This window comes from Thunnus albacares, chromosome 20 (genome assembly GCF_914725855.1).
Source record: "Thunnus albacares chromosome 20, fThuAlb1.1, whole genome shotgun sequence".
NCBI classification, from domain to species: domain Eukaryota; kingdom Metazoa; phylum Chordata; class Actinopteri; order Scombriformes; family Scombridae; genus Thunnus; species Thunnus albacares.
The window spans coordinates 9,241,007-9,266,733 of NC_058125.1; the positions used below are offsets into that span (position 1 = coordinate 9,241,007).

Here is a 25,727-nt window from a genome sequence, read left to right on the forward strand (position 1 = left end):
GAATGAGCACTAGGTGTCAGTGTCTGACAGCAGGAGCACAGGTGGATGTGAAGTATTCCCATGTTTTGTTTTGGCACATTGAGTTTGGGTTTAATCTAGTTTTGATAAGAAAACTCCGTGAAACTCTGCCAGTGAGGGAAAAATGCTGGAAATCAGAGAATCTAAGTTTCAGTTGGCGATATCAACTGAACAGGTGACACTTTTTGACTTTTGGAGTCAGATACATATAGGTTTGTTTAAAATTGAATCAGAAATCCTGGCTCTTTTCACAATGTCTCAGCAGTCTCAGTAGTTTCACTATTCAGATCACCACCACAATTTGTCTCATTGTAAGCTTAAAGAAGACTTGTTCAAAAATAAAAATAAAAATGAAACAATCAATATACTGATAAAAGATCTCAAAGAAATAAGATACAGTAACATACCTATTCGTATCACTATCTGACAGTCTCACATACTATTCTGTAAAAACTCAAACTCAGAAAGTAATTGATTTACTTCTCACTGCTGCTTGCAATGTGAATTATTTACTTGTTTAATTATCCAAACTGTTTAAAATCACAAGACATAGACAAGACACAGCCTACTTTCTAGGCTTGATGATACTGAACCCGTTATTTAAAGGAATTGCACACCCACACTAAACCTACCCAAACAGACCATTTTAATGATGATATTATGTCTGATTAGACATCTTCTCAGAACCTTGTGGGCATGTACAGCCTGTGCTTGACTGACATCTCCCTGACTCTCCTCTTAGCTTTGTTGCACCTGTTAGGGCGGGACAAGAGTTAAGTAATTCCCATCTTCAACCTGAGTAGACATTTAATCATCCGGAATAATTAACACCTGTATAACACCTGTATAGCACTTAACACTGAAGTGATGACAACATAATGGTGAATCATACTACAGTTATTCTTAACCTGCAATGTGAGGAGAAAGTAGATGAAGAATGACACAGGCAGACACCTTACAAATACTATGAATTTATTTTAGATAGCAATTGTCATTTAAATTAATAAGTTATACCAGCTTTATCAGTGCATGGCAGATATCAAGAATTTTGTCAAATGTTAACACTTTCAATCAAACATAGGTTTCCTTTATGAAAATAAATATCCTCGTCTTGGTAGGAAAGTTCAATGATGATGTTTCTGTACATTGCAGGTCCATATTCTTCACTCGTACTTGCAGTAGTGCTTAAGTGCCTCTGGCAGCGCCAGCCAGTCAATGGCCATCCTGTGGACAATGTGTTTCTGGATGACCTTTCTGCACAATGTCTGCAACGACGAGACTGAAGCAACAGAGAAAGACGAAGACAAAAAGACTGTGGATTAGCAGAAGCCAGTGGAGAGAAATCATGAGGAAATAATGTACAAAAAGTGTCTTGTATAGCTGCATGCACTTTGACACTTACATCCATACTCCACCTGGACAATTCTGACACACTTAGTGGCAGCAAACACGTCCACCACAGCATACAGAGGCTGGATGGTGGGGATCCCCTTTGCAGAAGCTCCCATGTCCTCACCATTGATAACAATGTGCATGTCAGCCAGGTCTTGCCCTTTAGGCACATACAGTACTCCTATGCGGCTGCGTCTGGCTGTGGGAGGTAGTGTGTTTGTCTTATACAAGTCATCCAGAATGTGGCTGAAGCGTCCGGGCCGACTGCGGCCCACCAGCTTGTCTCTGGGGATCCGAACATTGTCAATGTACAAGTGAGAGTCAGTGAAGAAAGTCATTGGTTTGGTGTTGTTGCCTCCTCCTCCTACGTCTCCATCTTCCACCTCCCCCCACCCGAGCCTCCGACCCCCAGCAAGTGCTCCTTCTCCAGCCTCTTGGCCACCTGCTCCTGCGTCCACCTCCTCTATGACCTTGTTGTGGTTGCGAGTGATTGCGAAGATCCAGCTGTCGCCCAGGTCTGTCAGGTCCGGGATGGAATACTCGGGCACCACCTCTAAGCTCCTGGGGTCCCTGGCGGTCAGGCCGACCCGGAGGTGGCCACACCAGCCCAGCTCCTTGTCCTCGATCTCTATGAGAAAAATCTCCCCTGGCTTCAAGGAGTATTTGCTGAAACACACTCCATGAGCAAAGCTCTCCACCCGAGTTGCCTGAGTTCCTGAGTGTTCCAGCTGCACGTTTCTTCCATGGATGGGGTGGAACTCCATGAAATGGTCAGAAAAGCACTCCATTTGAAGTTACGTTTCCACCAGCTGAAGCAGTCACTCTAGTGCAGAGAAAAGTGACTATCAAGAAGAAATTCCCAAACAAAAAACATAACAAAAAGGGACAGACTTACCGAAACTTTCCAATCAGATTGTCTCGCAGTGGTTTCTGATTGTTGGCGGCCAAAATGTGGTCACTATAGAGACACAACTTGCACAGACCCAGGATAGGAGCCTTGCTCGTCCTATCTGTTGGCCACTCAGGGAAGCTTCTGGTAGAGGGCTATTTTTGAACAGCTGCATATGTCAACAGATGGCAAGGTATGTATGTGTGTGTGTGTGTGCGCGCGCACTGAGGGGGGATGGCCAACATTCACATGCCCGCAGTCACTCACGTTCACACACACCAGACATGCAGGGGATATTGAAGTGGGGTTAGTGGGAGCAATCAAGCCCCCTGGGCCACAGCGCTCATTTAATTTCACAAACCCGTGCACTGAAGTAATAGCTGCGTAATTATCATAATACCATATGCCAGGGAGATATGTTAAACAGCAGGCCTTTCATAGCTGCACTCTAAATATAGTCCATGCAAATAATATGTGGATTCCATTCTCATGTAAAGCAGCAATTATACTAATATGGCAAGATAGAGAAGTCTGCTGAGATTTATTATGATAACCGAATTACATCATGAAGTGTAATTATATTTAATAAGGTAAAAAAACACTCTCATTAGATACTTTTTATATTCATTGTATATGAGTAAAAGTAAAGAGTCATGCACACTTTTTCACTTGCTGCTGGTTTAGTTCATATCATTTCAGTCTGAATGGCCTTCATCAGGTATTATTTTTTCAGCAAGTTATATTAATTATACAGCTATATCATGGCTGGTATAGCTGTCATTTGTTACATAACAGGTCTAATATGAAGTTATTTGTCATAAGAAATGATTTCCTCTCCAGTCCGGATACAGAGATCCTTGATCATGATCAAGGCTTTAATAAACATACCAGTGCACTATAAATAATACACCTTCTTATGCTCCATATATCTGGAATAAACTTCCAGAAAACTGCAGGTCTGCTGCAACTCTCAGTTCTTTTAAATCACAGCTGAAGACTTTTCTGTTTGCCTTTTATTAAAACAAATTTGAGGATTAATATCTTACACTGTACTGTAACTTTTATTCTCCTGTTTTATCTGTCTTATTCTATTTTAGTTTCTTTTCATTTCCAATTTAACACCTTTTAATTGTATTTAAATATGTAAAAAATGTCATTTTTATATTGCCTTGTGTTGCTTTTATATTCTGTCTTGATGCCTTTTATGCTCTATGTAAAGCACTTTGAATTGTCTTGTTGAAATTTGCTATACAGATAAACTTGCCTTGCCTTATATTATATGAAGTAAAAGAACTGCTTCTCACACATGTAGTCATTACATAATACAGCCAGAGCAACAGTTTCTTCTACTTTTGTGGTTCTCAACCTGGAAATCTCTATAGGATCAGTTGGACTGCATTTGAAAAAGCTGTGCATCATGTATGGTCTTTAATACGTCATTTTGCACCCAGTATATCACATTTCCAATCTACAGTAGATCTAATATATTGTGTGACTTTTTCAAAAAAATCTTTTAATGTAGACATAAAGGTCTGAAAATCTTTGGTAGTATTGTTTGGAAATGTATACATAGCATTTTGAATCTAGATATGACTTGTATGACTTTATAGTGTCTTGTAAACCCATGCAGGCTGGCCATGGTTGTATGCATGACACAATAACAAAAACTACATATAGCACTCTTGAATGTAGGAACACAAGGTTTCCAGAAGAATGAAGTGCAATAAATCATAGGATAAACAGCATAAAGCTGCAAAAACAATGCTTTGTTTAAAAAAAAGTATAGACATGAAGATAAATCTACTAAATACTATAATACAAAGACAACAGATAATAAAATAAGAGATAAGAGAGGGTGCCAGAGGAAAAGGGAAACTGAACTGTACATGCATCCCTGTACTGAGTCTTGAGTGAGTATTGACAGTCATGCAGCCAGCCTTAATGTTTAAGAACACCTCCTCCAGTCAGTGATGGATGGGGGTTATTGTCTCTCACCCCAGCTGCAGCCTGCACACCACTCTGCCCCGTTCTTCATATTGTCATTTCTAGGGCTTCCAGTGTGTTTTATATAGGCCAAGATGAAGGGAGGGAAAGGGAGAAGAGGAGAATATCATTCTTTCATCCTCTTCTTTCTTTCTTTGTTGTCATGAGAATATTTCAAGATTCTTCTCCTTGCCATTGGACACATTAATAAAGACAGTTTGGAAAAAGTGACATATTTGCACCAGTTTTATCTAATCACCGGTACCATTATGGTCTCAAAATGATGCTGCACTTGAAGTGAGTGCAGCAGAATAGAAAACAATACTATTTAACCTCCAGACTGAACTTTAGCCATCACCGTGTTTTGTACAATTAGAAAGCGTTTACCCTCTGCATATTTGTGTGGTGTGGGTGAGTTTGTGTGTGTGCGTCTGTTGGGGCTGCTAGACTCTTAATCTGGATTATCATGCAGCGCGGCCATGCTTTTTATAATCAGTTTGGTGAGCTGTGATTCTCGGCAGCGCATGACACATCTGGATGCAGGCAGTTGGGTTAAGAGGAGGTGTGTGTGTGTGTGTCTGCGTGACAGAGAGAGAGAGAGGGGGAAAGGGAGAGAGAGACAGCGTTCAGACTCCTCCTCACTCCACGGTCCTTGCGCTCACAAATGGAGAGGGATCAGAAGACAACACCGAGCAGCAGGTTTAGTCACATTTCCATGCACAGCATCATTTTACGGGTAAGTGAACAACACTCATCTCCGTTTATGTGCCTATGCTTGCTTGTTTCTTTTCACAGGACATCATCAGCACTGCAGACATTTGTAATCTTATCTGAAAGTGGTCTGCAACATTTTCAACAGCATTCACTTCAACTTCCACTCCTGCTGTCATGTCTGCATGTCACACTTGTCTTGTGGATGTGAGTTGTCCACAAAGAGGAGGAGTGCAGCTCTGAGTGGAGGTGTTATACCAAATTTTGTAACCTGAATTTTATATATCCACTGCTCAAGTTGGAGGCCACTTGCTGTATTTTGTGCATTTGAATTTTATATATATATATATATATATATATATATAAAGACCTCAATTGCTTTTAGATAGTTGTGACAGCAGAAACTGGTTCTTATTAGATTTGTCAGTAGGACATTAACTGTTCAGCCCATCAGACCTTTACGTTCATTATTATCCATGTCGGTTATTTCCGATTAATAAGTTAATAATTTGTCTATAAAATGTCAGAAAGTAATGAAAACTTCCCATCAGAATTTTCTGGAGCCCAAAGTGTCATATTTAGGTTACTTGCTTTATTCAACCAACTGTCCAAAATTCAAATATACTCAGTTTATCATCATAAATAACAAAGAAAAGCAGCAGATTATCAAATTTTAAGCTAAAAGCTAAGCAGCAAATATTTGGCATGTTTTGCTTAAAAAATGATTGTAACAATTGAAACTAATTTTTCTTCAGTGTTGCAGCTGATCTGAGGTTGTTTTCACATAAAACTGAATCAACTGCTTCAAAAAATCTGTACTTTTAGTAAGCACTTTTTATTTTATTGTATTCTGACAATCCTAAACAGTGTATGTTTTGATTTTAAGTGATTATATATAGATGACAGTCTGGATTTGGAGTACTGAGTTTCATCATTTCATATCATGAGAATCACACTAACGGATTTAGATTTTCTTTGTTTACTTCCCCTACAGTTTACAGGATAATTACAGGAAAAAACAACATCAAGTGTCTTTGTAGGGCTTTGTGCCACCACAAGCCTCTTATGAACTTCAATACATCTTGGCATAGACTCTCCCAAGTCTGAAACTCTACTGGAGGAATGAACACAATTCTTCCAAAACATATTAGATCCCTTTGGTGATTTGATGATGAACGTGGAGGGTCCCCTGCAAGTTGGGTTGAAATCTATTTTCAGACTCATCAAACCATTCAGTGACCTCTTGTACCCTGTATGAAAGCATCTGCACTCCTTATGGTTCTGCACTCATTCATTTAGGTTTTGTCTTTAATTTGTCACCCATCTGTATCTGACAGAAGAATAAGATCACTCGTAGCAAAGGGGCTCCGAGGGATTGCAAAGTTACTAACTTCAATCAACACTGTGTCACGGAGACGAGCAAGTACACCCCACCAAATGTTGGTTTAGCCCGTAATCCTGCTGTGTGATTTGTCAGATTTCACAGTTAAACCCTGCATTAATGTTAATCTGAGATTGTTACTGTCCATGTCTGATCAGAGGGTGGCAGACAAACACACACAAACCCCTACACACACACACATTGAGTCACAGACGTGCTGTTAGGTTGATACTTTTGCTGATTGAGAACATAAAGGACTGATCGAACACCACACTGAGAGCAGATGTGTGCTGTGTTTCGTGCTACAGTCATCACATGATCTCTGTATTTCACACTCATCCTCGTGGAACAGTTAACAGCTCTCTTATAATTGTTTTACAAGGATTATCATTTAGCATTACATGCTGCTGGTTAGGGACCCAAATTAGAAGATCAAAAAGGTGACTGATCCTCAAGGTCCTTAAATCAATGAATCAATGCAGATATTGATAAATATACAGTATATACAGTACTTGCATGTATTTATTGACCAAAGGCATCCAAAACATCCTTCTGTTCTTGTCTTCCTTTGCTTGTCCTTGTTAAAACCACATAGTTTTACTCAGCTTTCTGTAGCCTCTGGGGTTGTCACAGCTGAATATGTCCAACAACACAGTTAAACCAAAAACCCAAAGGACAGAAAAAATTTGACCTGCTTGTGGCACAGATGTCAGAGGATCACCAAAGTGGTAATATTTGATCCTGTGGGGAACATGAAAGTGAGTGCAAAATTTCATGGCAATTCATCCAATGGTTGCTGTGACATTTCACTCAAAACCACAAATGTCAACCTCATGGTGTTACCAGAGGAAAGCTCGGGGGATCATCGAAGTCAATAAGATTCATCTTCTTGGCACCATGGATATCTGTACCAAATTAAATGCCAATCCATCCAGAAGTTGTTGCGACATTTCACTCAAAACCAAAAATGCCAGCCTCATTGTGGTAATAGAGGAAAGGTCATGGGATCATTAAAGTCTATAGGATTCATCGTCTATGGACCATGAATGCCTGTACAAAATTTCTTGGCTATGCATCCCATAGTAGAGATATTTCAGTCTAGACCAAAGTGGTGGACTGACAGACCAACATTGCCATCTATAGAGCCATAACACTAATTCACACAAATCATACATAAACTCCTATGAATGAAGTGGAGGTAAATGACTTGTTTATGACATAAAGACTTAAATGGGGTACTATTTTTTGATACTGTAAACCAACAGGTTTTAGTTTCAAGCACTGTCCACAGTAGTTAATGTACCACTGACGACCAAAAAAAATAACATGTTGATTTGGTGAAAATACGTTTTTTATATCCAGTTGCAATGACTGAGAAAAATGCTAATTTGTTGGTGCAGTGACATATAGTAAAAATATCTGGATTTAGTATAAAAAATACAGCAGCATCTGGAGTCCATATACAGCAGTTCCCATCTAACATCATAATATGACAACACCAGACTTTCCTGTTAGTGCTCTACAATTAGCTTGGACAAAACATTGTAAGCCCAACAGTAGTTTAGCCAGTCTAATGTGCGTGTGAGTGCATGCTTGTGTGTGTATTTTCTGGCACCCTCCAGCTTCTGGTCCCTCTTCAAACCCCGTGAAAAGGAAGGTTTAATGCCGCCTGCCTGCATGTGTGACTGTGAGGTTTATCTCCCCACCGTCCATTTTGGGTTAGAGCAGATTAATCAGAATCCACCAGCTGCTGTGGAATTGGTTGAAATTGTGCCACACAGCGCTGTACTGTAATGCAGTTACATAAATCAGACCAGTCAGAGGTAGGGTTTAACTTGCATAAAGAGCAGGGCACTTGACTCAGAGAGACAGCAAATAAAAGGGTCCCCACTAGGCCTTTGTGCTGCTTCCCAGCTTGTGTCGTTTGATGCAGAACCGTTGTGTTCCCCCATAAAATGACAGCTTAATAACACATCATGTTGGGTTTTGCTAGTATTCTTTTGTCAAGTCAGAGTACGTGGTGGTCTGTAATCTGTTATGTGAAAACATGCATGCTGCTGGTGCACAAATGGGAGAATGACAGGCAGCATCTTTGAACCCACCTCACTATTCATCCCAGGGGAACTCTTTAAGCAACTTGTGAAGACACCAGAGGGAGGGTTGTGACACTGAGTTTTTGCGGCTGACAAAAGCCAAAAATATCTCCTCATTTTATATGGAATGCCTGCACATTTACTTCAGCTGTAACTAGTCCCTCTACTTAGATTCAATGGATTATATGTACATATCCAATCGGCCTTAAAAAAAACATTAGATCCAAGCCTGAGCTGCCCTAGTTTGTGCAACATTTGGGCTAGAAAGACTGTCTTGTCTATTTTTGCATGCCTCTAAAACTCATTCAGTATATGGAGCGACAGCTATGGGAGAGGTGCTTACTTGGCTCCGATTCAGATTCGCTAGTCCAGTACACAGATTCATGTAAATTTCCACCACTCTTCAGAGCTTAACATGACATGCACACATTAATGCGTAATTGGCACCATGTAAGCAGTTTTTGTGACAATGAGGCACAAGCATAGATAAGATGCCCTTCCTCTCTCTCCATGGCTCATTCCCTGACTGCTTTTATTTGTTCTGCCTCCAAGGTTTAATAATGTAGCTGACCATGTTCTTTATTTATTCCCTTCCAGTGACTCTTACGTGCCTTGGCTGTGCCATGTAAAGTCAAAAATGGCAGAAAATGGAAAAAATGGGGGAAAAGGAAGCGAGGATAAAGGAAGAGGAGTTGGCAGACCTCTCCAGGGTACCCACAGCCCAGCTCGTGACATATCCCCAGTAGGTGCCACCTCGCTTGGGACAATGAGGCATCTCCCACGAGGGATAGTGATCCAGCTGACTGGGACAGAGGGAGAGTGGGACAGCCTGGATGAGAGTGAGCTTATCTTCTCCCTTGATCATGATGAGGACTACCCCTCTATCTCTCTTTCCAAGGAGAGGCAGCTCTCCGTTGAGGATGACAGAGGGTTGCAGTCCCAAGCTTTTCACGTCCCTCTTTCTCCCTCGTCCCCTGACTCCCTTGGGAACTGCTCCGCCATGGGCCCCAGTTTCCTCTCCCCAGGCCCTTCCTCGCCCACCCACCGGCCCCTGGCTAGCCTGGTCAAGTCCCTGTCCACAGAGCTGGAGCTGAAAGAAGGCTCCACTCTCAGACCTAAGCCCCTTCTCAGCCTCGTGAAGTCCATCTCCACGGAGATCTCCCGTTCAGAGCCTGAGGTGTCGCAGTCAAAATCTGACTCTCGCCTCAACCTCCACCTTTGGAAACAGCTGACACAATCTAAAACCCGCAGCAATGGGGACTCTCGTACTGCACCCCCCTCTCCTAGCACACTCTCCCCTAGTGCAGAGGGTCTGAAAGGGGGCTTCTTCAAAATGGAACTAGAGGACACCAGGAGGAAGCTCTCTGAGGCCATGCATGAGCCACTGAGCAGCATGTTCAATAAGATCATGAGAGAGGACAGCACAGGCAGCCCCAAACACCAGTGTAAGACCCAGGGGGCACACCAGGTCAGCTCCAGAGGTTTGGGGCGAGAAAGTAGCACAGATACGGGGGTTTCAGAGTCTCCCATGTGGAGCACTAGGCGAACAGACAATGATATTTTGCCTGTTTTTGATTGGCCTTCAGTGAGGCACCCTGGGGGAAGCCACCATAGTACCTGCCCTGTGCATCACAGCAAACATCACAAGGATGAGGAGCTGGAAATATGCACAGATGGCGACATGATGCAAGTATTTGCAAGCGAGACTCACAGGCAGACAAGGAGAGTCCCTGCAGCACCCCTACTTAGGACCTCTCATCTTCCTCAACCCCCTCATCCTCTGCCACGCATGAGTTTATTCTGTGTGGCAGTGCTTTCCTATGGATACTTCATCCTACCTCTCAGTCCATATTTCTGTGGCCTGGCTCTAGGATTGGCACTGGGCTTCTTGCTAGGACTCTTGCTCATTAGGATGGGTTCCTCCAGGTCTCGCTATTCAGCTCCTTCATGCAGACCAGGACAGACTCTATTGGGAGAGGAGATTCTGATAGGCAGCATTGTCTGCACTGAGCCTGACACCCTCAAGGTAAACAGATGAGTCATTGAGGAGATAATTCGCATTGTTGTGAGTTATCTCATCGTCTTATCACCATATTTTCAGCCACTTCTCTCTCACTGCAATATGCACACATTTGTTAACATCCAAATATCTCTCTTGAAGAACACTGAAAGTACTCTTATAGGTGATGTAAAGAATCATCAGACTGTGAATTTAATTCCTTTGTTCCACCCAACCCAAAGGAATAGCTTGACATTTTGGGAAAATGTGCTTATTTGCATTCTGGTGGAGTGTTATTATAGATGAGAAGATCGATACCACTCTCATGTCTGTCCTTTAAATATAAAGTTATAGCCAGCAGTCCGTTAGTTTAGCTTATTTACACACTTCAATGGTCATCACAAAATGGTCAGGTTAGGATCTGGAAAATAGCAACATTTGAATATGAATACGTTTAACCAACCAATATTTCTCCAATTCAGTCATTCTCTTGAGAGTGGTACAAGAGAACTTTTCCAGAAATTGCCTTTTCAGTGAAAAAAGGTTCAAAACAAATTGAAATTCAATACCTTTCTGGCCGTGCCACAATAACATAATTTGAGGCTACTAAAAACACAAGTGCAAAAATTCATTAGAAAACCTACTTAGTGAAACTATCAAAGATGTTTAAAAGCTCCTCAGTAAAAGAGTCCATATAATTAGTTTTCATCTGTTCATTTGTTGTAAAAAAGCATTAAGTCAAAGAATCACTTCAGCACCTCTACTGACTTCCTTGTTCCCACAGATTAAAGCCTCTGAAAGTGGCATGCAACTGCATAAGGTTGCAAGAATACAATTAAAGTCTTCAATAATAAAAACTGCTGGAGCTGCACTGATAATTACTGTTCTTCTCCTGGCTGAGCTTGACACAGGGCAACTGGATAGGACAGCTACCACCTAGACAGTTCCAGTCAGTTCCAGAGGCAATTAGTGGCAGATACGTGCAGGAAGAAGCTATAATTTGTCAGAGCGTGAGGCAGGTGGGGGCTGGAGAATGGTGATGGCTGGAAGAGGGGGTTTACTTTCTCTGTGTTGAGATAATTCCCATTAGTTTGGTCATTAGCAGTTTGGTGTCAGTCTGAAGCCTGAGGTGTTTTTAGAGGTCGTCTGGTGATCAGATGACAGAATGAAAACAGTTATGGGGTTTGATAATGGGCACACTTCTAAGATGAGGGCAGAGGCTGACACTTCTATTAATGAAATTCAAATCTAATTTGTATGTATAACACATTGTTCACTAGTTAGTTGGAGCATTACGAAGGACAATCAGGCTTTTAACAGGGATCGTACGACAGCATTCAGCACACACACACAGGTGTCCTAATGAACATTTTTCAGTATTTCAGACTGAGTAAAGTTTTATCCCCAAACTTAATGTTTCAACTTCATTTTAAAGCCAGAAAATCAACACTTATTGTGCTTTTTTTCTTTCAGAATTACTGAGTCGTGTTAAAGCATCTGAATTTTTGGGTTGCATTGATCTTACATAAGGAATAGTTTGATATTTTAGGAAATTTGCTTTCTTGCGAGAAAACAAGAGTAGGCTGAGAATATTGATACTACTCTCATGTTTGTATTTTAAGCATGCCAATAAGCATGATTAGCTTAGCTTAGCATAAAGACTGAAAACAGAGGGAAACCTAGCCTGTCACTGTCCAAAGGTAATGAAATCCACCTACCAGTACCTCTAGAGATCACTAATTAACACATTATATACATTACATGATGGAACTATTTCCCAAAATGATGTATTATTCCAATTTAATTTCTTGGCCAATACATTAAAGTTGAGTGTATAGTGTGTATGAAGCTGAGGGGTTGATTTGTTCTGAGTTCAGTTTACATGGATTGTCTTAAACTGTTCATGTTAAAAATCAGTTATCCACAGAGGTGAATTTAATATGTTTGATAGTTTGGAGCAACCTCCCTAGAACTACCAGCTCTGTTATTGAAGAAACCCACTAGACACACAAGAAATCCACTTTTATGCTGATTGCAAACACAGTAGCATGATTTTCAAGATTGGAACATTTCAAGATCAAGCGTTTATTACTCACTTGAAAAAGCACTGGCATAGTGTTGATTTAAATTAACACTTACCTACTGCCTTTCCAGGGCTGGATGAATGAGATGCATGATTACGACCCAGAAACCTACCATCCAGCGCTGACTCATTCCGTGTTTGCCTCCCTGGAGGGCTCCTGTCTCCGCCTGGACTACCCACGTACAAACATCAACCGCAGGGCCACGTACGATGAGAGAATTCATGAGGCAACCTTCGTCAAGTCACGTTCCTTTCAGCTTGCAAAGAGCAAAGTATGATTACAGCCTAAATGTATGTAGGGGATATTTGTACTGTATCTGAGAATGTTTGATTTATAATGGGATATACAAAGCTAAGTAAAAACTTGATGTCATATCAGCATGCTAACATTTACTAATTAGCACTAAACACGGTACAAAGTACAGTTTAGGCTGATGGGAATGTCTTTAATTTTGTAGCTTTTTGGTCATATACTAAAGTATTGGACAAAGTATCGTACCTCATGATGGCGCTAGATGAAAAGTCAGTGGATCACCTAAGTTTCTGAGGGGGACATGAATATAGTAATCCATCCAAAAGTTGTTGAGACATTTCCTTCAGGGGATCATCAAAGTCAGTAGGATACATCTGGGGACCATGACCACGACAGTCCATCCAATAGATGTTGAGATATTTCAGTCTGGATCAAAATGGTCGACCGACCTGACATTGCTATTCCTAGAGCTGTGCCGTTAGCATGGATGTAAATCTGAATGCATAAGATTAATGCATTGATGCTAGAGTGACATTTACATTTAGTACAATGTCTGAAATAGCTTGTAATGTCTGAGAGAAAGTAAACAAATGTGGAAAAAAGCCTATTTGAAATAAAGGTCAGTTTGTAAGAAAAAGTAAAATCAACTTCTAAAGTAGGTTACTCTCTTCAGCATTAATTAATAGTTCATAAATGGGATGTGTGACTGTACTGCCCATTTAACAGTTATCTCTCTGCGACTGCTCCCAAAGGTTCTCCTGCTGCCATCTGTGTTGGCTCGGAAGAGACTGTGGAACCCAAAATATCCCATCTGCATCCAACTGGCCGGGGAAACAAACCCTCAGGAGGAGAATGGAGGAATATCGGAGGATAGTCAGGAAGTGGAACCAGGGGCAGAACCAGCAAATCCAAGACAAAGTTCTTCTAAACCTGTCACTGACCCTCCCACCACTCTTTACCTCTTCGGACGCACAGGGAGAGAGAAGGAGGAGTGGTTTCGCCACTTCCTGTTTGCATCCACAGCCACAGAGAGAGAAAAAGAGACAGACAAACAGAGGCCTGGCAGATGTGTGTCCAGATCGGGTATGAGAAACGTAAATAATGCATTAGTGAAGAGAAGGCCTTCAGATAAGGCATCTATACAAATGCTGTATATGTGTGGATTATGGATTACATGCTCCAATTCTTTTCATTTCAATGCCAATCCCTTTCAAGGGAACACACAGATCTCATAGTTGTTTGGTGACTAGACAGGGCAAAGGCATCAGGAAAAAAATCTGTTAGAAGCACCAGCTTTGTGTTTACTGTATTTTGGAGAAAATAATGGGGTTGAAAGAGCAAATATATTACTCATTAGCTTTTTATTTTCTAATACAAATCTGTCATTGGAACTGTCATATGTCATACTTACAAAACAGTTGTATTGCACTCTTGCTACCTGCTGGTAAAATATGAAGGAGAAAAAGCATTGGTTTAGGGATTTAAAGGAATAGTAGATGTTTACAGGAAACATTCTTTATAGCTTTTCAAGAATTAAATGAAAAGATTAATAAGGTTTGGAGCTGGAGCCAGCAGCAAGTTAGCTTAGCGTCGCATAAAGACAAGAAACAGGGGGAACCAGCTAGTCTGGCTCTGTCCAAAAGTAGCAGATTCTTACAATATTTCCTGGCCAGGCACAGTGACTTCCTGGAGTCTTGTCATCAGGTAACTAGCTGAGACTCCAGGAAGTCACTGCACCTGGTCAAGAAATAGTTCCACACATAATCCCATGTTTTTGTGCAGAATAAACAAACAAGACACAGTATGTTAATTAGTGAGCTTCCAAGGTGCTGGTTGGTGGATTTGTTACCTTTGGACAGAACAAGGCTAGCTGTGTAGCCTTGTTTCCAGTTTTTATGCTAAGCTAAGCTAACTGGTTGCTTACTGTTCATTGAAATATTTACTTTATATTTGCTTCATATTTACTGTACAGACATGAGAGTGGTATCTTCTCATCTAACTCTCAGCAGGAAAGTGAATAAGTGCATTTCTCAAAATTCCTTAAAGTGGTTGTAATTACATTTCTATTCAAATATTTTTTACATTGCGTCCTCAAGAATTTCTTTGCATTCTTTCTTGCTTTTAAAAACCGTGGTAGTTACATTTTCTGTGAATGATTGTTGTAAACAAAAGGCATTGATGTCCAAAACCTTCCTGCCATGAACATTATCTTAACCAAGTAGGTAAAGGTTGCCTGTTTTCCCCCAGGTGACCCAGCACTGGCGCAGAGCATTAGTGCCCAAGGCAATGTCCCAAGCAGCAGAGGCCCCAGTAGGGTGGGAAGCAGTGATGACGATGCACCCTCCACATCTCCAATCCCCTCAATCCCTGCAGCTCATGTCAATCAGACCACCGGTAGCACCAGGGGCCTTTCACTGCTAGACTACCCCGGCTACATGGCTCGTCTCCTGGCCGCCGAGGAACTGACCCCACTCCCCAGCCCTGGAGCCAGCAGCACAGAGACAAGCCCCACCATCAAAGGAAATGTAAGTCATGCTCGCCAATAAAATTAAGTGAAGAAAATCAAGTGAAGCTGAAGGAACATTCCAGAGCTGGACAGTAACATATCATGTACTGAGAGTAAAGACTGACACAGTGAAATAGCAATAACCAGTAGGTATAAAATGGAATTAGTTACAAACAATTTTACTAAAATGGGTCAAAAAAGTCTCCTGGAATTAGCCAAAATATACTAGAGAATATACTTGAGAGGATACTGAATGAAATGTCAAACTGATTCAAGTTGTTCATGTGAAATCTACTTCTAGTTCTACTCTTCTTCTTCTATCTGTAGCTCAAAATTGTTCCAATCCTGCTGTTTTGCTGTCCTTGCTCAGCCCTGACTCGGGTGTCTTTTCTATAGTGTACCTGTGATGAAGCAGAGTACCTTGGGAAGAGCCAGACTGTGTGGGCTAACGCTGTAATCGGTCGAATCTTCTGGGACTTCCTCCGAGAGAAGTACTGGGCCGATGCCGTTTCCCACAAGATCCAGAAGAAGCTCAGCAAAATCAGAGTGCGAGCAGTTTCAGTGAAAGTTATCGTGGCAATTTAAATTCACAGAAAAAGTTAACTTTTAATATGTGTTACACTTTATATAAGACTATTTCTGATATGGTATACCCTTTACAGCTGCCTTACTTTATGAATGAGCTGACTCTGACGGAGTTGGATATGGGCTGCTCTATGCCGCAAATCACCACTACCTCCAGACCAGAGGTTAACCACAGAGGTGAGCACAGACACATCATGGACACACCAATATGCAAACGCATCCACAGGTACTGACACACACACAGTATCAAGAGATGAGTGAGAAGATGACCTGTCACTTGTGTGATTACAGCTGAGCACGGCAGAGCATTAGATCAGACGTTGTTATCCTGTTGTAATCTTGCAGAGCTGGGGAGCCATTACGCCACGACCTTCAACATTTAGAGCATATTGGCTTGTGTGTGTGTGTGTGTGTGTTAAAATCAGGCAATCTGGCAGCCAACACTCCTAATGACGAGGGGAGTATAAGTGTGTCAGCCAAGCGGCAACAACCACTGCTTAGAATTAAAGCCAATGCGGAAGTCCCTTAAAGCGCAGTACCACTAATGGTCACTAGTTGCTGGCTCCAAAAAATCCCTTGCTCCAATAGAATCACATTCATAAAGCGTCAACTTTTCTCATGAAATATTAAGTCAATACATTTTTTCAACAAGTCATTATGGTCTCAATCTCTAAATTCAGGCCCTCTAATAAGTGTGCTAGTGGTCATTTAGGAAATTATCTCTGTTAATAAGATATAAAGATGAATAAAAGCTTTGATGTCTGTCATGTAGGCATTGATTGACAGCTGTGATGGACTGTTCCCTGGTTCCGAGACTCACAATGAGTCGGAATATTGTTGCAATATTTCAGTAAGTTTAATGTTATTTGATACCTGCCATGTTAGTTAGCTAATGTTAGCACAAGTCTGCTCAGTGTTCCCAGTAAGTTAGCCTTAGCTGTGGCCCGAGGTAGCGAAACAGAGCGTGACAGGCTCTAAATGGAAAAGAAGGTACTGACTGTCAGCAGCAACTCTGGGCTTCAAACTGGCTCCAATGCAAACATGACACACATCTTTCTACTTCCATCTTCCATACAGGCTACGGTGTCAGCATGTGTGTGACCTCATGATTTTTTATGTCTCTCCACCCACTTTACTGTTACACTGCCCGTCAACAAATTATCCTGTTTTCAGCTTGTCTGTCCTGTTTTTTCCTGCTCTGTTCGCAAGCGTCAGCCCCTAAGGGAGATTTACAATCTGTTGTAATTTATTATGAATTATCAAGGTTTAATAATCACAGTGAAAGCTGTTTAATCTGTCTACTGAGCAGTGTGTGTCCAGATTAGGCTGCGTGTATGACCTTTGTCTTAATTTGGGTAGTCTGGTGCTGACCTCTTTGTGCTGCTCCCTGCAGGCCTGTGGATAGGTCTGCAGCTGGTCTACACCGGTGCCCTGCAGATGACCCTACAGACCAAGTTCAACCTGTCTAAACTGGGCAAAGAAGGCAGCCAGGACATGGACTGTATGACTGACACTGCTAGCTCACGGTTAGTAACAATGCAAACAACCCACTTTTATGTTTTTGTCTCTTTTCTAAATCAATAAAGTCAGACTGAAATATTCTTTTTTGTCTACTACAGCAAACATATCTGCTCTGTAAATCACTTGTCCTGTGCTCTCCTTTGAGACAAAAATCTGAAACCATTATATTTTAAATTCTGTGATTACATGATGGTACCCCCTAGTTTTGCATTATTTCGATAAAATACCATACCATAGCTAGAGTCCTTATTTTGATACAGCAAATCAAATTTTGCATAAAGCAATAATGTGTCGTTCTACCATAGGCAGAGCAAATGGTCACACTGAGCCTGATAGCATCCTGCTATACAATGCTTTGAACTAACTCCAGTGCAGTGCATCTTTTATGTTAAAAACTGTACACTGTCCCAATAAATAAATACAATCTAATGTCAATCAAACAAACCTCTGACACACCCCCACAACTGGCTGAGACAAAAAGGAGCATTTCTGATATTTTTCCAAAGACCTTATTTGTTCATTCCAATAATCCAAAAAACTTTTAAAAGCCATGTTGACATTATTTTTGAAGAGGGATGACTAGATGTGACTTCAGTTGGAAATCAGTAAATTCAGTAAGCTCAATAAATAGTTAGCACTAATCACCAGATTTATCTGTTGTCCAAAAACTATTTAGCACACATCAGTTAGTCACACACATTGCACTGGTGACATGTTCCTTCATTACCATAAACACAGCATTAGGTACACAGGTAACATTAGGCTCATATCTGTATCAGAGGCAGGAGTGAAAGCAGAAATAGTAGTATTATCCTTTTTATCGTTTTTATAGTCTTACACACAAATTCACACCTACACATTTCACTATCTCTCTTAATCCCTACAGTCTCTGATCTACAAAACAGAGCCTCACATCATATTGATTAGCACAGACCTGCCTGCCTGTCACAGACCCCCACTGGTAGGGATTAAAGTCCAGGCAAAGCGTTATATTAGCTGTCTTTGTGGTGCACCAAAAGCTGTACACCCATGCATAAAACTGTGTTTGTAAACCTTTTTCCTGCCACTGAGACACAGATTGTCTCATATGTAATATATCTATCAGTCCATGGAGGTGTCAATTAGGGTTCAAATCTGCATTGTTAAATTGAACCTTTTTAATGCCAAAAATGCATCCAACCATGCAGGCCTATCCTCAGCGTGTTGGCAGACAGTGATGAGGAGTCCTCCAGTGCTGGTTCATCTGATGAGGAAGAGCTGCTCCTCTCTGAGCCTCAGGGGCCGGTGGGGGAGAAGGGATCCACACCAGCGACTGAAGGGTAAATGCTAATACTGTATGAATTGAATTTCATATGATGCCAAAGTAAGATTTTGAATTAAGTCAAAATACCTATAAATAAAAAACAGCTGCGTAAAAAACAGCAGAAAGTGTGACTTCTACCCTTCTGTCTTGTGCATGCTAATTTTTCTAGTGCAAACAAAATAAACTGTGCTGACATTACACTCCAGATGGCTGCCACTTTCATTTCAGACTCTCATCTCTACTTAGATTTGGACTTCTTTTTTGAGCATCTGAATGCTAATTCTACTCACAAATGCAGGATCAAAACACTGTCTCTCCTCTCCTCTAATCTTCTCTCACAGCACAGGGGGTGGGAAGACTGGAAGGAAGATTTTGAGATTTGTGGACAAAATCGCTAAATCCAAGTATTTCCAGAAGGCGACGGAGAACGAGTTCATTAAGAAGAAGTTTGAGGAGATGTCAAACACGCCCTTACTGCTCACTGTAGAGGTTCAAGAGCTGTCAGGGACTCTGGTTGTCAACATCCCACCCCCCCCAACAGACAGGATATGGTAGGAAAAAAATGCAGCGGCTTCACAAGGACATACTATAATACAGCTGAAACCGTGTCTACCAAAGTAGGTTGAGGCAGGGCTGATCTTTCAGTATGAGATGGATGATGTATTTCCAACGCACACATGCACAAAAACAGAAGACCTTTAAAAAATGTAAAACTGGTAAATTTAAGAAGTGCTTAGGCTTTGTAATAACATTAGTTGATAGGATACCAAGAATAAAAATGCTGGATTTAGAGTCAAAATAATACACCAAAAATAAAAATAAAGAGTTTTAACACCAAAAATGTAATTTAATTAAATTTAATCTCCTTTTTTAAAAAAATCCTACTACTATGCAAATTATGAAAATAATAGATAATATAAAACATAATAATTGTGCTTTTTGTTTGTCTGATTTTGACTGTGTCCTCCTGCATTTCCATTACAACAATATTCATTTCCAATGCATTTTTCTGAAACATTCAAACTGTTGTATGATTTATGCAGGATTGTGTACATTTTTGATCTTTTGTCTTTGTTAAATGCAATGAACATGTGTTTCTGAAGATAATGTTGTAATTGTGAAACAGAAGTCATTGCCAATTGAAATTTTTTGGAAAGAATTTGTCTGTCAGATACTTATTCTATGTTTAATAGCTCCTTGTTTGCCTATTTTTAAAAACCCAAATCAACATTAGATGGTACAAATTCCAGATTTGTTGCTTTTTTAGTGGCTTTGGGTGTTGAAATGGAGAATTTTTAGCTTCTTCCTTAATTCAGACTGTACAGAATATAACTTAAAGGATTATCTATTTCCTTCTGTTATACCTCATGCCATGAATGTGCTGCAACTTGAGAAACGATGCTAACTCAAAAACACAAACAAGCAGCATGTTGTGTTTGTGATTCTCTGTGATGTGACTCATTTTCACACCTCATCTCCTGCCAAAAGAACATTTATTTATTCTACCAATTATTTTTTGTGGAGTACTGAGAGTGTTTCATGCACTGAGACAAAATGAGACTGAAACATGGATGATTAGGTCTGAATATCTGTGTGATACATTTGGTCTAAATGTTAGTATTTCATCTGTAGGTACAGTTTCTGTGTGCCACCCAAGCTGGATCTACACGTGCGTCCCAAACTAGGAGAGAGGGAGGTGACTTTATGTCATGTGACCGAATGGATCGAAAAGAAACTGCAGGATGAGTTCCAGGTAAAAAAAAAAAATACAGCCACTATTTCTTGCCTCCTCTCAGCAATACAAGAAATCTCACAATCATGTTTTCTTTCTCCAGAAAGTGTTTGTGCTGCCAAACATGGATGACATCTACCTACCCCTGATGCACTCTGGCGTGGACAGCCCTCAAGCATCCCAGCATCGGTCCCGAAGCTCCTCTGCAGAGTCCATTGAGAGGATCCCACCTGAGATCTCTGAGGCAGAGTCTGACTAGTGCCTCGCTGTTTACGATCAGTGGGAGGATAACCTAAAATGCAAAATGGATTAATCACACTATACAGCATATTCACAGTGTTTGTGTCTCCAGAGCAGCGCTGTCTATAGGAAATGTGTGTAACTAAAACTTTAACCTGCAGCTGGGATTCATAAAAAAGGCAAAAACAAAATGAGAATCACCAAACAGAATATAAAGTTACAGTTGCCTACATGGACTCCAGTAGCTCTTAGGCAGACTTACTAACCCTTGTGTTTATGTCTGGACCAGGAGTTTCTGACATGCTGTGTTGTAGGTGTTTGGGTAGCTGGTGGGTATGTCTGATGTTTGTTTTTACCATCTAAAAGGATGAACTTAATTATGTGGTATATTCGGAGTGACATGCTGTCTGCTACCTTCTACAAGTGATACCTTTTTGCAAACGTTTACATGTGAATGATCCCTATGAGATTATACTGTATATCTATATACAGTATGTATTTATTTGCTGCTTTGATGTTTACAGCTCAATGTTACTTTGGATATCAGATGATGGAGATTATTAAATAAAAGCTGGAAAAACATTTCACATCCGTTTTATTCTCTCAAATGACTGTGCACATAGTAAATATAAAACTCCGATGGGGCAGCACACAGAAAATACATACTGCAAATCTCTTGCATATATAAGACTGCAAAAATAACAAGTTCATGAATATTTTTCAGTTCCTGCACACACTGTACTTAAATTAACTCACGCGCAGCCCTTTTGTGGATCTCTCTTTTATGTTCAGTGTTTCAAACTTTATTTATTCATATAGTAAATCCCCAAAATGCTTAATTACTACCAACAAAGTAGCTGGAGTTTTATTGGAGGTAAAATTCCAATAAACTACACAGAAAGTGGCTTTAGCTGCTCTCAAAAATTGGTCACAACAGAGAGGTTTCAATTCAACATGGCTATATGCTTCAGTGTGGTGGTGGAAAAAATTGATTCATGTCAAATCTGCAAAGTAACTACAGCCATCAGTTCAATTAGCAGAGACCAATTGGAAGTTTATTACAATATTTATTGATGCTAGTGACAGAAAGATTTTTGGCAATTAGACTCCGATCAATGTGAAGCATCTTCAGAAAGCGTAAGCCCATATGAAGATAGGAGATTGGACAGGATCCCTGTATATCATGGAGGTCATGGTGGTGGTGGGGAGGCAGTCGGTTGCACAATAGTAGGTCTGAAAGACAGAATGACAGAATTGCAGCAATATTTAAAGAACAGCAACTAGAGACTGATTGGCTTGAGGAACGTGGGCAGGAATATCATTAGTCAAGTATGGTGACATCAGAATTGTGAATGTTGAGTTCAACTGGAATTGTATAACAATATTTATGTATGTTAGCAACAGAAATAAATGAAAAAGTACAGTATCCCCCAGGAAAGTTGGGAAGTGCAACCAGGCTATAATATATGAAGCACTACAACTACACAGTACTTAAGATGGAGTGCAAAAGTACAGTCCATGAGTAGATGCACTTTATGACTTGCACCTTAATTGTATTTGCTTCCTTATGCAAAGGATTGCTGAAACTCAGTTCATAATTTGTTACAATTTATCATAAATAAATCTGTTTCACTGCTGTATATTGCAGACGAAAAATCAGCTTTAACCTATGTTGTGTTGTTGTTTTCCGTTTTTGAAATCATAGTACTCTAACCCTGCTACTCTTATAAGAAGAATGGAGAAAATAATGATGCATTCAGCAGAGAGAAAAACAACACAATGGAGGGGAGATGAGCACTGAGCTGACAAAGTATGAGGCAGAGATCAAATGACTGTCATCATCTCAGATGCAGCTTCATTGAACAGAGGAGATTAGGTGAGCCAGGAGAAATGTGCATCTTCGTGCCTGAAAAAAGAATCAGACACTTCAGGGAACAAAAAAATAATAATTTACCCTTAGGGTTTATCCCAATCTGTATTTAAATATAAGAACTGGGGATCAATTTAGTGATCGCTTGAGCTGGCCTTGAAGCCAAAAAAGCTCATAAAAGAGAATATTTAATGTGGCTTCTACATTTGGTGTGATAAAACACAGGAGCGAACTGATGCAAGTACAGTGATATAATAGAATTGTAACAAACGCTCATCAGTTAAAGAATAGACAAGCGAATCAATCACAGAAACAAAGATTTGAATACATTTTTCAACAAAATGACAACAGAACATGGTGGAAAAACAGCTTGTACAAAATGTGAAACAAATGGGAAATAAATAAAAAGTCCTGATGCATAAAATGAAGTCACATGGGAAAGAAGTGTGACAATGTGTGGGAGGGTGTGTGTGTGTGTGTGTGCATGTGTCACTCTGCGGGAGTGTGTTCATAATGATTTACGTACAATATGGTTCATTAGACAGGCCTTAGGTCTGTGTTGAGAGAATGAGATGCTAATTCATTGCCACAGTGAATGTGAAATGAGATCATCTACATCATGAGATAACTTATAAAACAAGGACCATATTTACATGAAAATAGAATAAAACAACCAGGTCGCACTGAAATCACAAAGTCATTATGTCTGATTACATGAAGAAGAAAATGCTTTGCACTTCTGTACCTTACAGCTGCTTTCACTAATTTAATTTATGATCAGCTTTTGTTCCTGCAATATAACTTTCAGGTGATTTCTTGTCAATCAAACGGTCACATCTTCATCTCTGGATTTTCTGTTGATGAAGTCTGAGTGTCCCTGCTTTTAAGCCACATGTTTTTTATTTCTTTTTTTCTATGTGTTCCACATAAAGTGGATATCAAAAACACATGACAAAGATTTAAAAAAAAAAAAAAAAAAGAAAGAAAGAAAGTATCTTCACAGGATCACATTATCATACAAACAGGTGGGGTCTACAGGAGAGCATTAGAGGGCAGCGTTTAGCAGGGAGAAACACAGCACTCATTCCACCTGACAACAACTTCACTCACCCAACATCCCTCTCATCATCATTTGTCTTCTCCTCATCATCTTCTCTATTAAATCAAGTATCATACATACTACAACATATGTGATATCTAATTCTTTGCACTTGATCAGATTGTCTCTGATGTTCCATATGCATGCATGTGCATTATAAATGTGTAATGTACATGTAGTTGTAGGTAGGAGCCTGGTGTTAACAGGATATCAAGTCAGTGTTGAGTATAAGCCTTTCATTTCAATCTAACTACAGTGGTCATTAATGCCTCCATATATGTATTTCATAATTTCAGATAGATTCAGTCAGTAATACCAGTGCTCAGCCTTATAATAAGGACTGTACTCATGTAATTCAGTCCCTCACAGATAACCAGAGGAGGAGACAAAAAAGCTGGAGACAGAAAAAAACAGCTCCAACAGATTTGTATATATATATATATATATTTAATTATGTTACTATTCTAACTCACTGTACCCCAAAATAACTTACAAAAGGCCCCTAAAGCACTTAAAAAAATATGAAATACTTCTACTTCAGAGGAAAACATTGTACCACTACATTTACCTCACAGATAAATGTTATATGATGTATTACTATTGATTAAACTATCCAGCATTATATAAGAATTAAAAGCTCCACTTTGAACAGATGTTAAGTAAATTTAAGTACATGGTGCTGATAATACCTCTCTTTCATTTTTCACTTTTAAGTAAAAATTTGAATGCAGGACTTTTACTGTGTAGTATTAATAGTTTTACTTAAGAAAACAGCTTCGACTTCCTCTACCATTGCCTATTCCAACATTCCCAGTTAGAGAAAAGGTGAAAATAAAGCAAGACAGGGTTTGACTAGACTAGTCTGTTAGAAGTGAAGGCATCTTTTCTTCCTCCTTTCTTTTTCCTGGAGCTGCCTTTGCACAGCAGTCTTGTCTTTCTGGTCCTATAATGACGTGTGATTCATACAGTTATGGGGTATATCTGTATGAAGTTCAAATATTTCTTTAAAAAGAATTGTGAATTGGCTTTTTAGTCGTTTAGTAGTGTTTTTTAATCCTTGAGTTTTTTAAATAAATTTTGTTGAAAAAATGTTGTCTTTGTTTCTTTCTCTATTACGGGTACACAAAGTGAATTTCCCAACTTGTGCAGAATGATGCAGTCTCATCTAAAATGATGCAGACTAAATTGTGGGAACATTTTTTCTCCTCATGGTGGCTCCAGCTGGTGGCTTTCCTTTTTTTTCTTCCAAAAAAAAAAAAAAGCCATTCATGTGAGACTGAATAATTTCAGACTGAACCCTGAACAATACAGTCTGATTAAAACCTAAAACTTATCCATAACCTTTCCTTATATAATCAAGAATGAAGAAGAGCCTGTTTTTCCTGGTCAGAAAAAGAATAGGATTCCTTTAAGGAAGTCAGCTCTCACTTTTTCTCCAAGAAAGCAATCTTTATCAGATCATTAGCACAAATATGGTTGACTGTGTTGCAGAAATCTTACAGGTCCTTACCTCTTTAATACCTATTTTTACATAATAAACTTATTGGTATATTTTATACTCTGCAATGAATAGCATACATACTGTATAATCAAACATATATAAATATATTCCTGCACATGCAGACACAATCAGTTTCTATCTTAGATGTTGCTTTACATGTTAATCATTTTAAGAACAAAAGAAGTTTTATAAAGAGCGGAAATGATTCTATTCTTGGTTACTATAAGATAATGACACATGATAGTGATGGCATTGTAAAGTGTAATCTGTGTTTGTTATCTTTTACTAGTTTCCTTGAATATGATATGACTAACCACAAGCACAACTCCACTTCCTTGAGATTCATAATTACTGTAAATTTAACACACGCAGATGCACGTACGCACACACGCACACACACACACACACACACACACACACACACACACACACACACACACCATGTGTGTTTTATAACCATGAAACTGGTGTGGCATTAGTTCAATGTGAGCCGACAATCCAACCACAGGGTCTCTTTTCCTATCATCAGCACGTCTTTGATTAATCATTCACCTCAGATTTCCTTGTA

General features: G+C 39.9%; 2 protein-coding genes across 2 annotated transcripts; one reads left to right on the top strand and one right to left on the bottom strand.

Annotated features, from left to right (window-relative positions):
• Nucleotides 1-985: 985 nt before the first annotated feature.
• Nucleotides 986-2,852, bottom strand: neurl2 (neuralized E3 ubiquitin protein ligase 2). The gene is made up of 3 exons (XM_044337837.1): nucleotides 2,306-2,852; nucleotides 1,421-2,233; nucleotides 986-1,297 (listed from the first exon to the last, which is right to left on the bottom strand). Exons 2-3 carry the CDS (start codon nucleotides 2,196-2,198, stop codon nucleotides 1,182-1,184), a joined length of 894 nt encoding a protein of 297 aa, XP_044193772.1. The 5' UTR covers nucleotides 2,199-2,233; nucleotides 2,306-2,852; the 3' UTR covers nucleotides 986-1,181.
• Nucleotides 2,853-3,816: 964 nt separating this feature from the next.
• tex2l (testis expressed 2, like) lies at nucleotides 3,817-21,276 on the top strand. The gene is made up of 12 exons (XM_044336785.1): nucleotides 3,817-5,018; nucleotides 9,065-10,493; nucleotides 12,621-12,821; nucleotides 13,555-13,885; nucleotides 15,050-15,327; nucleotides 15,705-15,854; nucleotides 15,971-16,070; nucleotides 17,287-17,419; nucleotides 18,602-18,733; nucleotides 19,059-19,268; nucleotides 20,350-20,470; nucleotides 20,553-21,276. Exons 1-12 carry the CDS (start codon nucleotides 4,762-4,764, stop codon nucleotides 20,706-20,708), a joined length of 3,498 nt encoding a protein of 1,165 aa, XP_044192720.1. The 5' UTR covers nucleotides 3,817-4,761; the 3' UTR covers nucleotides 20,709-21,276.
• The last annotated feature ends 4,451 nt before the right edge of the window (nucleotides 21,277-25,727 follow it).

Bases quoted from the DNA above. Each gene is read 5' to 3' on its own strand.
- tex2l (XM_044336785.1), top strand. From the start codon at position 4,762: ATGCTTTTTATAATCAGTTTGGTGAGCTGTGATTCTCGGCAGCGCATG. The intron at 13,886-15,049 runs GTATGAGAAACG...GTTTTCCCCCAG, and splicing joins CAGATGTGTGTCCAGATCGG to GTGACCCAGCACTGGCGCAG. The intron at 16,071-17,286 runs GTGAGCACAGAC...TGCTCCCTGCAG, and splicing joins ACCAGAGGTTAACCACAGAG to GCCTGTGGATAGGTCTGCAG.
- neurl2 (XM_044337837.1), bottom strand. From the start codon at position 2,198: ATGGAGTGCTTTTCTGACCATTTCATGGAGTTCCACCCCATCCATGGA. The intron at 1,298-1,420 runs GTAAGTGTCAAA...CTGTTGCTTCAG, and splicing joins TGTCCAGGTGGAGTATGGAT to TCTCGTCGTTGCAGACATTG.